This window comes from Schistocerca serialis, chromosome 9 (assembly GCF_023864345.2).
Source record: "Schistocerca serialis cubense isolate TAMUIC-IGC-003099 chromosome 9, iqSchSeri2.2, whole genome shotgun sequence".
NCBI lineage: Eukaryota > Metazoa > Arthropoda > Insecta > Orthoptera > Acrididae > Schistocerca > Schistocerca serialis.
Genome location: NC_064646.1, coordinates 256,537,985 through 256,553,505, shown reverse-complemented (window position 1 = coordinate 256,553,505; position 15,521 = coordinate 256,537,985). Strand labels below are relative to the sequence as shown.

The 15,521-nt window shown below is 40.6% G+C and overlaps 1 protein-coding gene across 1 annotated transcript in view; it reads left to right on the top strand.

The window, feature by feature from the left end:
- Positions 1-3,353: 3,353 nt before the first annotated feature.
- The window catches only part of LOC126419524 (mucin-5AC-like), an 82,532-nt gene continuing 70,364 nt past the window's right edge, over positions 3,354-15,521 (top strand). The window contains exon 1 of the mRNA XM_050086714.1: positions 3,354-3,398. Coding sequence (XP_049942671.1) covers positions 3,354-3,398 — 45 coding nt within the window. The remainder of the gene's footprint in view (positions 3,399-15,521) is intronic.

The window sequence follows — 15,521 nt, the reverse complement described above, 5'->3', positions numbered from 1 at the left end:
CGGTCGCAAAATGGAAACCACTGGGAAAAATCTAGTAAAGCTTTGCACAGATGTGTTGGGCAGTGTCTCTAGTTATGCCCGTCGATCGTGTCGCGTCGCCCTTTTCAGTTTTGAGTGAACAGTGAGCACGTAAAGATGCGTATGGAATAGCGTCCTCCGCCAAGTACGAGGGCTTGGTTAGAGATTTCGCCTGTGTCATGCAGCCCACATAACACAGCTGTCGAGCAGTTCCTTCTTCATGCCAATTCTTGGCCGCACACTGCAGGGGCAATGAAGACGCTCCTGCAGAGTTTCCGATGATAAGTGTTTGACCACCCACAATACAGTCAGTAATTGGCTCCGTCTGAGTCTCATATCTGCTCACAAGAACCGCTGGCTATGAAGACAAAATTTTCCCACAGACAACGAGCTGCCGACCAGTGCAGATAACTGGCCGAAAGCACAGGCGGCTGCTTTCTATGACGAGGATATTGGAAAGTTGGTAGAACACTACGACAGTACTCGAAGTTGGAGCGGGACTATGTAGAAAAGTAGGTGGAAGGTGTACCTAGCTGTTGCAAATAAAACGTTTCTGGTCTTCACTGTGGTTTCCATTTCGCGACCGATCGCAACTTACTTTCTGCACACCCCTCTCAATACTGCTGATGTGAGCAAATATCGCAGCTGCCAGTTTCAAACTGGAAGGTTCATCTTCAGGCGGCTGTTCACGAGTGAGGTGGCGCAGTAGTTAAAACACTGGACTCGCATTTGGGAGGACGACGGTTCAAAACCACATCCGGTCATCCTGATACAGGCTTCCGTAAATGCCTTCAGGCAGATGCCGGGATGGTTTCTTTGAAAGAGCAAGGCCGACTTCCTTCCCAATCTTTTCTTAATCCAATGGAACCGAAGACCTCCCTGTCTGGTCCCCTCCCCAGAATCAAACAACCAACGTCTGTTCACATTTATATTAGTTCGTTAATGTTTACATAAGTTCATAAAGGTAAAAAATAAAGAGCCAACAGCTAATATAAACAACAAAAAACATAACATAAACGTGAACAGCCGTCTAAAGGTGACCTTGCTGGTTCGAAATCGATGACAGCGCTGTTTTTGTAAGTAAAGAGCGTTGTTAATAGTGGCTGGTGGCTGTTTTCTTCTTTGCAAAAATGAACTTGCAAAAATTTTGTGATTGGCACTTGGAACCAGTCAGTTTCCTGATACGGCACTTGGAATATTCTTAATAAAGTATTTTCCAATTTGCCTAATATTTTACAGTAATGCGGTTACCTGTGTAATTCTGTGGTATCACAATACCTTCTCAATTTTTGGATACAAATAGTTGTCAGAGATTCACCGTTTTTTCTTTCCCCTGAAAGATACCACATTGGGCACTTAAATCGATTTCTATGAGGGCTTGCTGAACGGTAGAGCCTCCGATTTTTTTATACGAAAATTCCGAATTTTTTCTAAAAAATAAAACACACTTTACCAATATTGTAAATCGTTATTCTTCATAAAAATAAATGTCGTGTGACGACGGCCTCCCGTCGGGTAGACCGCTCGCCTGATGCAAGTGTTTCTATTTGACGCCACTTCGGCGACCTGCGCGTCGATGGGGATGAAACGATGATGATTAGGACAACACAACACCCAGTCCCTGAACGGAGAAAATCTCCGACCCAGCTGGGAATCGAACCAGGGCCATTAGGATTGACAGTCTGTCGCGCTGACCACTTTTTTTTAATTAATTAATTTTTTTTAAAAATAAGGAACTGCTGCGGGAGCAAGATGACGGTTAGGGCAGGGGTCGACACCCGAAGCCTGGCCATCCCGCCGCCACGCCCAAGCAACGTGTTCGAGGATCGAAGGATCAGGAAGAGGATGTAGTTGGTTCGTCTATATTGTTTATGTATTTATTTCTTTAACTTTTATAACATTTTTATTTTCTTATTTTATTTTTTTGTATTTATGGATTTATTTTTGTTTCATTACAAAAGGATCCTACAACTGCCGTAGCCGAGCGTCCGAGTCGTCTTCTCGTCTGTTGGGAGGGGTTCCCCCCTATTCCGTCCGTAGAGGATCAATATGCTCCAGGATTCTTCTTCATTTTCAGCGTCTCATACCCGGAACGCCCCAGTGAGCAGGAGGATCCACAAATAATGAACCTAAATAGTTTGCGAAACGGGTTCTGTACTTCGGGTGGCGGCTGAAAGGTGCATGTGTCGTCATCAGTAGGGACCAAAAGTCAACTGTGCTTTTGTGAGCATCGCAAAATATGTAGTAAAGGGCCATGCCTTTTAGATAGTTAACGGCGTTCGTCCTGGTTGATGGAAAGTATACGCCGTCTGGGCGCAATATATCATCAGGGGAGATAGACTCCGGCAATCGCCGCAAGAGTACTGCCAGCATGCGCTGCGTCAGTAGCCAGCACTCGCTGGTCGCGGCACAGTCAACGACTGAGCATGTCGGACACATGGGGTCGTCTGTCAGATGAATGGAATGTAGCCTCTGACACCACTCAGCTACCATGGGTGGACGTTATTCCTCATGTGAACATATTTATATCTCAACATAGACACCCTGTTGAGAAACACACTGCTACCAACAAGAGACCATTTTGTTGATACCGTAAACTGTTGGTTTTTGTTGATGACGGATCCCACATCCTCATCTCTACTTGCATCGCTTCATCAATGTCAAAGTGAAGTCCTCTGAGGTGTTCTTTAAGTTTTTGAAAGAGCTGTAAATTGAGTGGTGCCACGTCGGGACTGTATGGAGGATGATCGGTGACACACTGTAGCAGACGTTGCCGCGCTCTTGTGTGGTCTGGCATTGTCATTCTGAAGTAGAAGGTGCTCCGTGTGTGGACGAACGTATCCTGCGGTTAGGAAATTGATTACTGCACGCTGTTTGTCATGCGCCGAAATAGTTACTTTATACTCCGCAATTTTACAGGCTCCAACTCGGAGACCTATAGCGACAGCGGTTTGCAACTAGCGTCAGCGATACGGGAAAGCTGACCGAGTAATATGTGTGACATGCAATACCTCTATTGAAATAGAGGACAGAAAAAAGTCGGAGGCGTAACTTTCAGCACGCCCTCCTATTTCCCGTCTTCAAATGTGTCGTTGAGTTATCAACGGGATGAGCTGTTTGTGGAGGGGCTCCATCAGGCGAGAGGTTCGGGTGAAGGAAACTAGGCCAGTAGTGGCAGTGGCGAGACAGAGATACGCAGAGGGACAGCAGCATTTGTCTCCGAAGAGCCGGTGTCATCAGCCTTCTGCCGGGGAATATCGTCTCCATCGGCGGCCGCAGACGAGCGGCTAATGTCAGTATAAGAGCGGCCGGGGCGTCGCGACGATTCGTGAAACATGGCGGTCTGCCCCACGGGCCTTCTTTTGCTGCTGCTGCTCCTGGTAAGCGTCACTGTCTAAATACCTCGGGCGCAGCCGTCGCACTCGTCTTATATCCGCCCTCTGATGGTGGGGGAAACCAGCCTCTTCAATCAAATGATGGGAAAATTGAGGGCTGTTTTGATTCGAAGTGCAGTAAACTTAACGACGTTTTCAGTGTTTGTAACGGTGCTTGGAAACCGAGTGGAGAAAGCTATTATGGAAAATGTAGCGGTCTATTTCTGTGAGTGATTCTCTGACGGACATTGCGTTACAGAATCACGAGACTGGCTTCCTAATACTACTGCTAAATAACGACTCTCTTCTATACAGGGACAGTCCTGTGAGTTGTCACACTTTATTTTACGGGAACGGATTAAGATATCGAAACAAGATTTCCGGCATATTATGTCGCTCAGAGGGGCACCTGGTTCAATTATATGTTTAAATCCTCTCAATCCTTGTACTAGTCGACGTACTGAAACATGAATGTTTCGCCTAATGGAACGTAGTACGTGATTCGACGACGGAGCTCCTCTTTGGGGCGTTTACATCACGGTAGCTGATTCTGCCTGCATAGGTTATTTTTGCCAAAATTTTAAGCCCTATCACGTTTTCAAGAATTTTCGAACGCCTTTAACCTTGTGAGCATCCGATCTTCAGTCGTGTTGACTCATCGTACTTAAAAAAAAAGATAGTGCCATGAAACACAGTGCATATGTAAAAAAGTGGTGTACAAACATACAAAAATGCTGAAAGTTTCCTTCCGGCATACGTAGACCACGTAAGGTGTGCGCGCCATGCATATCGGAATCAGGTTTCCAGCAAGCAACAATTTTTCAAAAAAAATATTTTGTTATGTTGTTATTACTCGTATGTTCCTTGCATACGGAGACGTGGAAGCATTTATGATACTTCTAAATAGAAAAAGAATAACTAGTTTAAATTGTTTTTAGGAAGTACAGTTATAGGACTCTTCGCACATACTTGGAGCTATGCTATTAATAAAATTAGTGAGTTGAGGCCAAACATGATGGTACATTGCAGTTGCATATGCTTCGTCATGTAAATGTGGAAAACGGAGTTGAAATAATTTTTTTGTGATTTTACTCACAAACAATTGCTGTTAAAGTCGGAAAAATGATATCATTGCATTTTAAGAAACTGTTACATGCATATTTCAGACAACGAAAATTGTACGAAGAAGAAGCTTTTTGGAGGCAATATCGCATTAGTTACTGCATATTATTGACGAAAAGTTTCGTCTTTGAAACTGTCACCTTCTGATCTTCAAACAATTTTTAGTTATTAATTTTGTTCTCATCTTTTGATCTACAAAAAATTTTCAGTTATTAATTGTGTTTCAAATGTCGAAACCAGCTGTCAGTAATAAATAGTAATTAACGCGATCTCGACTACAAAAAATTTTTTCCAAGCTATATATAGATGGCTCTTCCCATTTTCTCAGCATGAGGAACTTCAATCAATGATACGAGGATTAACAAAATGGCAAAATTTACCCTTCGTTTATTATCACTTTCCAAAAGCCTTCTTTCGCTGTCCTGAACTGTCAGCGAAATGTTAAGAGGGTCCATGTTAGGTATAAATCGCATAAAATACTTATATGAATGCGGACATGTCAGAAAGAACAGACATAGCACATTTACATGATTTGATTGGTCCAGGTAGCCAGTGCATCTACCTTTTTCAGTGCATATGCAGAAAAGTGTCCGACGTCTTGTGGGAATCTCAGAAAGCGGACTTGCAGGAAATGGACACGGACTGCGTATAGGTGGCGCTCAATGTAAATGTGAAACGGCCGTTAGAAGTGTCGACATAGTCTGCGCAGGTGGTTAGCGCTCAAGATAGTAAGCTGGATATCCGGGTTCGTACCCCGATGCGGTGTGCATTTTGACTCGTCGCCGCTGCAGATTCTGCATTATGTCCCGAGGCAGCTCGCAGGAGTGATCTTCTCCCTAACTTTCATTTCCTCCCCTCACCACCTTCAGTTCGCATAAATTGCTGGTGGTATATTGATGAACATTAACAAAAGCAAAACGAGGGTAATGGAATGTAGTCGAATTAAGTCGGGTGATGCTGGGGGTATTAGATTAGGAAATGAGACACTTAAAGTAGTAAAGGAGTTTTGCTATTTGGGGAGTAAAATAACTGATGATGGTCGAAGTAGAGAGGATATAAAATGTAGACTGGCAATGGCAAGGAAAGCATTTCTGAAGAAGAGAAATTTGTTAACATCGAGTATAGATTTAAGTGTCAGGAAGTCATTTCTGAAAGTATTTATATGGAGTGTAGCCATGTATGGAAGTGAAACATGGACGGTAAATAGTTTGGACAAGAAGAGAATAGAAGCTTTTGAAATGTGGTGCTACAGAAGAATGCTGAAGATTAGATGGGTAGATCACATAACTAATGAGGAAGTATTGAATAGGATTGGGGAGAAGAGAAGTTTGTGGCACAACTTGACCAGAAGAAGGGATCGGTTGGTAGGACATGTTCTGAGGCATCAAGGGATCACCAATTTAGTATTGGAGGGCAGCGTGGAGGGTAAAAATCATAGGGGGAGACCAAGAGATGAATACACTAAGCAGATTCAGAAGGATGTAGGTTGCAGTAGGTACTGGGAGATGAAAAATCTTGCACAGGATAGAGTAGCATGGAGAGCTGCATCAAACCAGTCTCAGGACTGAAGACCACAACAACAACAACATATTGTTTTTGACATGATTCATTCTAGGAATGACCTCTTCTACAACTACAGAACGCTACTTCACTCTAATGAAAATAAAACACATGTATTTATTTAGCACTCGAGTTGATACCAAGGTTTGTCGTTCACTTTCCATTATTCCTCCTATTTTTGCCCTAAATGCGTTTCTTCTCAGAAACCTGACAATTTGTTCAGAAGATCGTATACTGAAAGTCATTTGCCTGAGGTTGCAATTCCTAAAGAGACAGTGATACGGTAATAAATGGTTTAAACCTCGTGATCTTATAATTTTAAGGCTCTTATAAGTAGTCTTCTTCCGCATCAGCTGACGATTACATATCTAATTTAATCGACCCAAAATGCGTGAATGAAATGTATTTTAAGTAAAAGGAGGTCAAAAAATGAGACCTTTCTTTGCAGTATCGTTTGGCTGAAAGGTGAACACTGATCAAAACCAATATTTCAGAATTATTTTCAATATTAGAAGAGCTAATATAGCCGTCCCTCATAACTGACGTCTATGTGGTTCCTAAGAATTATAATTTTATTGTCTGCGTACTGCTTGTTATACGACTGTGGTTGCTTTACGTTTTCAGTATGTAGCTACTCACGAAATTTTATTACACGTTTAATCTATTATTTCAGATCTTAAGTTCGTAGTGTCCTTCACCAGAAACATTGGTTGCATGTAATGTGTACATTGCTTCTTATGTGAATGGTGTTCTTTCTCCCGTTTCTTTTTTACAGTTTTCACGTGTCGTAGATTGTAATAGTGTCTTGGTATCGAAAATATTGTTAACAATGACTGAAACTCCTTCCAAAATATTTTTTTTCGTAATGTGTTTCCTAATTTTCTGAAGAAGTCTGGAAACTGACAAAAGAAATATTTCTACGAAAGCCAGAAATCTGCACAGTGATAAGAGTGTAAGAAAGTACGCTGTCCTGCAAAATCTGAAATCTGCGAATCCTTATCCTGTGTAATTGCAGACGATTTGTTAACATTTTTCATTCGCGTTTCCACTATCGTATAAAAACCTGTTTAATTACCGAGGAAAATGGTCTCATATTTTACTATTTATAATACTAGCTTATATGATGCATTGATTGAGCTGATTTTATCCTTTTTGTCGCATGTATTCATTTTTTTCTCTTCTTCTGTCACTCTCTTTCCGGAAATTTTTTGCTGGAGACAATGAAAAATACAGCTTCTTCAGTTCTTCGTTCCTCAAGTGAATAGACATGTACCCTTATTGTACAATCCGGAATCCAGCTTGATTGAGGTTGTGGTGGATGAAATATAATAAAGAACGGCGTCAGCTACAAGATTAATGAAAATTTGTAATCAACAAAATTTTGCTTCTGGGATTCTTACAAGAAACTTTCCCACAATTCTCTAATTTTACTCCGAAACAGCATTGAAGCTAAATAAAAGAATGGCTAAAATGTCAAACTGGCTCAGATGATTCGACGCTGTATGTTAGTCTGTACCAACTGTACACTATCTCTTTGGGACAGGAAATCTGAATTTGTTGAAACTGGAAAGAGTATGTAATTCAGTTATCATTTAGTTATGCAGTGTAATTTAATATTTTAATGAATAAGAATGTAAGCTTCTCGTCATTGAAGGGATTTTTTTCTATTTGTAATGTTTTAAGAACTGCTCTCTCTCTCTCTCTCTCCCTCTCTGCGGAGGATTATTCACTGTTATCAAAGTTTACGGTTGACCTAACACGTCTGCCAGAGCGTATTTGAACCAACTGCCGCCCCTGTTAGGGCCAACCGAGCTAAGCAGTCATCAGACTTTAAACTGTCACGCAATCTGCTGTGAATTTCAGTTTCATTTTGTAAACATCATCCTTGACAGTAACTACACCTTCTCCGCCGTATTATTGCCATAGCACTAACATAAAAAAAGGTCGTACCTGGATAATAGTTGTATTCCGTCACTGTTTCCCCTATTTACCGTGCTTCCTCTAAGTAAACAATGCATTCTTCTTACTACTTGTATGTGAGAACATTTGATAAGGTCTAAGGTTCACGTAACTCAACAACATCCATAATCTGAACTGTATTTCAAAATTAGCAAATTAAGTTATTTATCGACATGTCCACACCCGGTAGCTGAGTGGTCAGCGCGGCAGAATGTCAATCCTGCCCGGGTTCGATTCCCGGCTGGGTCCGAGATTTTCTCCGCTCAGGAACTGGGTGTTGTGTTGTCCTTATCATCGTCATTTTATCCCCATCAACGCGCAAGTCGCCGAGGTGGCGTCAAATCGGAAGACTTGCACCCTGCGAACGGTCTACCCAATGGGAGGCCTGGTCACACGACATTTATTTTTATTTGTCGACATCAGATTTGCATAACTGAGTTACTTAAAAATGTTTCGGAGATGGCGTACATAAACAACATGCACTGACATACAAGACAAAATATATTACCGGCGTTATACTGGATTTTCTCAAACGGTCTGAAAATCTTGTAAGGTTGTTGCAATGTAGGTTGTGCTGAGAAATAACTGCTAAGAAGAAAATTCAGTATGTTGCACCATTTCCTGTTTAATTAGTCAATCAGGTCTTTGCGCACTTAAATTCAAGCGCCCCGCCAGAGACGGTGTCACCAAATGTCTGCTTCTCTTGGTTTCCTGAAACCGAACAAGAGAACGATACAAAAATGGACATGGGGCGGTAGTAAGGATCGGACCCGTGCCAAGGGCTGAGCAGCTTCGTGCTCTGTCATTTACACTATGAGCATAACTGACAGTAATTATATCTGGCGGGCCGCTTGAATTGGCCCGCGCAACGGTCTGAGTGGGTACCTACAATCAAAACGCCTCAATATATCACCTTTTCTTAAAGCTGTTTCCCAGCACACCTTACCGTGCAACATCCATACATGCTTCTCAGATTGTTTTTGGCCACCCTGTATAAATAAACAAATGTGTATATAATATTATTAATTTCTGTCGTTAAAATGGTCAACAGCAGTACCAGTTATCCAAATAATAAAACAAGTCTGATGAACTTTTAAAAACGATCAGTGTAGCTGTGTCTAGCTTGTTCCTGAGTATTTCCTTTTGCGGTCGAAGATTTTCGTCTCTTCAGTGTGTGATCACTGCATACTTTTTGTAAGTGTTGTATGGAAATACGAGGGCAGTTCAATAAGTAATGCAACACATTTTTTTTCTCGGCCAATTTTGGTTGAAAAAACCGGAAATTTCTTGTGGAATATTTTCAAACATTCCCGCTTCGTCTCGTATAGTTTCATTGACTTCCGACAGGTGGCAGCGTTGTACGGAGCTGTTAAAATGGCGTCTGTAACGGATGTGCGTTGCAAACGACGGGCAGTGATCGAGTTTCTTTTGGCGGATAACCAGGGCATCTCAGATATTCATAGGCGCTTGCGGAATGTCTACGGTGATCTGGCAGTGGACAAAATCACGGTGAGTCGTTGGGCAAAGCGTGTGTCATCATCGCCGCAAGGTCAAGCAAGACTGATCTCCCGCGTGCGGGCCGGCCGTGCACAGCTGTGACTCCTGCAATGGCGGAGCGTGCGAACACACTCGTTCGAGATGATCGACGGATCACCATCAAACAACTCAGTGCTCAACTTGACATCTCTGTTGGTAGTGCTGTCACAATTGTTCACCAGTTGGGATATTCAAAGGTTTGATCCCGCTGGGTCTCTCGTTGTCTAACCGAACACCATAAAGAGCAAAGGAGAACCATCTGTGCGGAATTGCTTGCTCGTCATGTGGCTGAGGGTGACAATTTCTTGTCAAAGATTGTTACAGGCGATGAAACATGGGTTCATCACTTCGAACCTGAAACAAAACGGCAATCAATGGAGTGGCGCCACACCCACTCCCCTACCAAGAAAAAGTTTAAAGCCATACCCTCAGCCGGTAAAGTCATGGTTACAGTCTTCTGGGACGCTGAAGGGGTTATTCTGTTCGATGTCCTTCCCCTGGTCAAACGATCAACTCTGAAGTGTATTGTGCTACTCTTCAGAAATTGAAGAAACGACTTCAGCATGTTCGTAGGCACAAAAATCTGAACGAACTTCTCCTTCATGACAACGCAAGACCTCACACAAGTCTTCGCACCCGAGAGGAGCTCACAAAACTTCAGTGGACTGTTCTTCCTCATGCACCCTACAGCCCCGATCTCGCACCGTCGGATTTCCATATGTTTGGCCCAATGAAGGACGCAATCCGTGGGAGGCACTACGCGGATGATGAAGAAGTTATTGATGCAGTACGACGTTGGCTCCGACATCGACCAGTGGAATGGTACCGTGTAGGCATACGGGCCCTCATTTCAAGGTGGCGTAAGGCCGTAGCATTGAATGGAGATTACGTTGAAAAGTAGTGTTGTGTAGCTAAAAGATTGGGGAATAACCTGGTGTATTTCAATGCTGAATAAAACAACCCCTGTTTCAGAAAAAAATGTGTTGCATTACATATTGAACTGCCCTCGTACAATGAGATACGGTACTTTATAATCTGTATGAATCTGATGGAGTGCAGACATTTTATTTGCCACAACTTCCTATTCAAGATAATGTACAAAACCCTCACCCTTCCCCTGTGCAGTGGCGGTTTAGGTCTACATCATGTGTCTTCCAAAGCGGTAGACCTTTTCATTGGCTCTCACATGACGTTGTGGCACAGTAGTCTTACGTGCCTTACCAGCCTATTGCTGGAAGCCCTTTGCACCACGCTCTCTCGCAGCAACTATCCAACTTTCGGAAATCCCGCCCCCCTTCTTTTACTTCCGCCATTTTTTCCTTGAACTGAGCTGCGTCCGTACTATGATACGGCCGGAGAAATTGATATCCACGAAGGAGATCTATGATTTCCTTCAGCAGCGCATGTCACGGAATGTGGTTGAGGGGAAGTTTCCACAAGTCGACTCCTTACCTTGACACTAACATTCTGTCTGCATGCTACCTTACTGTCAATGGGAAGCATGTATGCCGGTCACGCCTTCAAAGGATTCACCTCGCAGACACCCCGTTGTGTATTGCCTCTGATGCTTTGGACACAGACGAGCACCGCCTGGTGTGCAGATCTGCGAGACGTGTCTGGTTCTTAGTGCGACATATGTTGTCCCTAATTACTCGAAGGACTCCTCATCAGATACCTACTCAACTGCTCCTCTTTCCGGTCGTTGGATACTTTCTGCAAGCAAAGACGAACTCTGTGAGGCGGATTTGTGGACACGCAGCGCACTACTTGTTTGCTGATGGCGAGAAACGTATCCTTAACTTTTGGCAGTTCCTTAATGAACGCCACTGTGCAGTCGTCCGCAGTCCAAAATACAGACAATTTTTCTTCAATTTCCTCTGCGATGTCTTCCTTAACCACCTCAGATTTGTGGTGTTCATGCCATGAAGAGTTGATCGCAGCCTCTTCCACACACAGAACCGATATATTCACTGGTCATCGGAATGTTTTTCTTAGTCTGACGTCTTGGTACGCCATTGTCGTCGTGTGACACCTGTTTCCTTATATTCTTGGTGGTATTACTGCCAAAACTAAATAAATAAAATAAATAAATAACTAATCACAAGAGAAGTTTTGCGCGTCTGTTATGAGTCTTATGTATCTGTACATTGTTGCCAGACGTTAGAGTTGATGGTGGTGAAGTGATTAGCGGTCGATCTTCATAAGACGAACGCGTCTGACGCGACGGTTCGACTTCCGGTGAAACTCAGATATTAATCCACATTTTTTCATCACTGGTCACATTATTTAATTTATATGATATTTCAGAGGTAATATAAAGAAAAAAACTACGTGTATTTTCATGACTTTGTGGTGAATGTAACATTTTATTTGACTATTTACTATTGTAACCTCCCCACCAAAATTTATAAGACGGAAATATTATTTAGGAATGCCAATGGACATTGCTCTATGTGTAACCTCTCCACTGGAATTTTAAAGACAGAAATAATAAATGAATAGGAGCCAAACGTAACCTCCCTAACAATTAAATTTAATGACAATAAAAGTGAGAATCGCAATCTGACTCAAGTATACGTTCTTCATAAAAATTAAAGTCCATTCAGTGATAATGATAATTCAATTAAACGGAAATATCGGTCTTTGGCCCTATGCAAAAATCAAAATTAAATTCTTACCTCATTGCAACACCTGGTCAAATTTCTGCTCTTGTTGTTTCGCACCGCTTGGAGGAACTGCATTGCAAATAATAATATTCCCTTTTTTTTTTTTTGTAATCTAATTGAAAACTGAAACTTTTGTTTAGGGGAAGTGGAACGAAATAGTTACTTCAATTAAATGAAAATTTTATGTAAAATTGCTTTTGAAATCAAAGTTATTATTGGGGGCACTTGTTGAAAATTAGTTACAATAATTAAACTTTACATTATCCGATGATTATCTTAATTAACAGCATACCTCATTCAGCATCTTGACCAGTGTTGTCGCCAGACCTCATCACGCAACCCCACTGGGCTGCTACCACTGATCGACCGCTCTGCATGACGACTACTGGCGTACTGCACGCCACTGAACAGAGCTACTGCTCGCGACGACTACTGACAGAGTACTGCCCTCAACTAGACAGAGCTACAGACTCGCAACGACTGACTGACAGACAGAGAACCGCTCGCAACACTCGCGCGGTCAAGCGCATACTCTCTGGTCACAGATGCTACAATGCCTCGCCATCGCTGCTATGTTACATACGTGTTTCATAACCCTCCACTGGGGGGGCAAAAATTTGGCAGCGATGGTGAGTCATTTGAACTTGCCAAGCGCGGCAAAATTTTTCTTTAATTAACAAAATTCTACAACTTACAGAATATTTAAATGTTGTGCACACGCACTAAGTACAAAATATATCAGACAAAGACAAAATGTGAGTACAAAACATAGTAGCAAATCAGAAAAATATATATACAAATTATTTGACAGATAACAAAGTGCACAGGCACTGAAAAAAAATTCTTTAGCATATTCAGAACAAATAAACAGACTGGCAAAATATTATGTTGACAAGTGACATGAGTGCACATGCACTGCAGTTGAGAACATATCAGTAATTGATGAAATGTATGTACAATTAGTAACAAATGACACAAGTGCATACGCATGAAAGTATTGAATATACAGAATAGTAGAAATCATATTGAAAAATGAGAAAAGTGTACAGGCACTGAAGTTCAGTAGAAAACATATTAACACCTAACAGAAGTGCTCATGCACTGTAGTTCAGAAAATAAAAAATGTATATACAATATAAAAAACAAAAGTGCACATATACTGTACTTCAGAACAAATCAAAAAAATGTCTTTAGCATTTTGGCAATAAATAAACATAATAGCAAAAAAATCATGTCGACCAGTGACATAAGTGTAATCGCACTGGAGTTTAGCGAATTGAAAAAAATGTATAGCCATGAACATAAATAATGTTAGCAAAAATGATTTTCACTATGTGACAAGAATTAGGATAGGAAAGGGAAGGATTGCATCACGGTTGTAGCACTTTAGATTGCACACAGCTGTTTTGAAAGTCCATATCTTTCCACAGAAGTACAACACCAAGTGACACAACTTGAAGTTCTTTTCCCCTCAGAATTTATCAGCGTAGCCAAGATACTGAACTGTCGTAGTAATATTCCATTTTTTTATTTATTTTGGCAGTATATTAGGTACACCAAACAGTGGGACCATAATAACGTCTTCATCGCTCACGGTGGTGGACAGCATGTCGTGTCAACACCACGCTCTTACACGGCACATCAACGTAGAATTAGTGCAAAACCAAATATAGTGCTCATGATCACTAGGATAAACAGGACAAATGGACATCGCAGTAATTCAGGGTAGTTAGCTCATAAGATGAAGGACATTAAGTCACATAATATTGTCAATTACAGTAGTAGTTTGCGGCATTCATAGCCCAGTTATTGAACATTTCTGTACCATGTATGTAGTATTACAGAAAAATGTTCATTAATTGTTTTACATAGAATCAGTAATCTTCTTTTCCTAGTTACAAAGCATTATTAAATAATCGCATTCTTTTCCAGTTACAAAGTATAGCATAGTTAATTAATCATTTGTCATTCCAATATAGTATTAATCATTAACCTTCTCCTAATTACAAAGCATCATGAAACAATCGCATTCTTTTCCAGTTACAAAGTATGGCATAGTTAATTAATCATTTGTCATTTCAATAGTAATAATCATTAGCTTTTTCCTAATTACAAAGCATTATTAAACAGTCACATTCATTTCCAATTATAAAGCATAGTTAATTAATCATTTGTCGTTTCAATAGTAATAATCATTAGTTTTTTCCTAATTACAAAGCATTATTAAACAGTCACATTCATTTCCAATTATAAAGCATAGTTAATTAATCATTTGTCATTTCAATATAGTATTAATCATTAACCTTCTCCTAATTACAAAGCATCATGAAACAATCGCATTCTTTTCCAGTTACAAAGTATGAACATTGAAAACAAGAGCTAATTAATGGCATAATTAATAACAATTCATTAAGTGACATTAATTATTGGCACTCAGTGGCCATCAGGTATCGAATAGTATAAAGCATTGTTCCTCATTCAGTATTATTCAGATCATTACGAAGTCATTATTAAAAATCAGTTAATTATAGTCATAGCATTAATAATCATGGGGATTATAAGTAGTCTCATTACAATAACAGTGGCAATTACTAGCCAGTGACTAAGCATTATTTTATATATATGTGTAATTTTGTTGTCTCATTAAGAAGTCATTACTCAAGTGACATACTATTCAGAGCTAATCAGTATTATTCAGAATTTTCTCAAACTGGTATCACTATTTGGGACTGTTAATACATTTTTTTTTGTTAGCAATGCGTTGCGTTGGGATCGATAATTAATTGCTGAGGCATAACACTTTTTGCTTTTGACCTATTGCTGCCAATGAGGATAGGTAACGTCATTCGTCATGAGTCAGCTGTAGCAAGGTTATGTAACAAGGCAGTATATGTGATTACATTTATAAATGGTAAACACAAATGGGTAAAAAAAATAAAAATGCAAGTACTAGAACAGGTATAATAAGTAACAGTTTTAGTAAGTATCATGACAAGCATCTCCTGGAAAGAATACAAAATGGATTATTGACCTGAAAGAAGAAACGCACACTATGCTGAAAAGTAGTGAACTTCGAATTAACAAGTAGTGAAATGTGTATAAAATGTGTTCCATAGCTGTCCTTTCCAAAACTTTCCGTCATCCTACTATGCAATATAACACCTGCTGTCAAAACAAACTGCAACAAATACTTAAATAACTACATAGCATGAATATAAAACTCCAACATTATCCTCATCTGTAAAGAAAAAACTTCATTATCAATCACTTCATTATCCATATTATC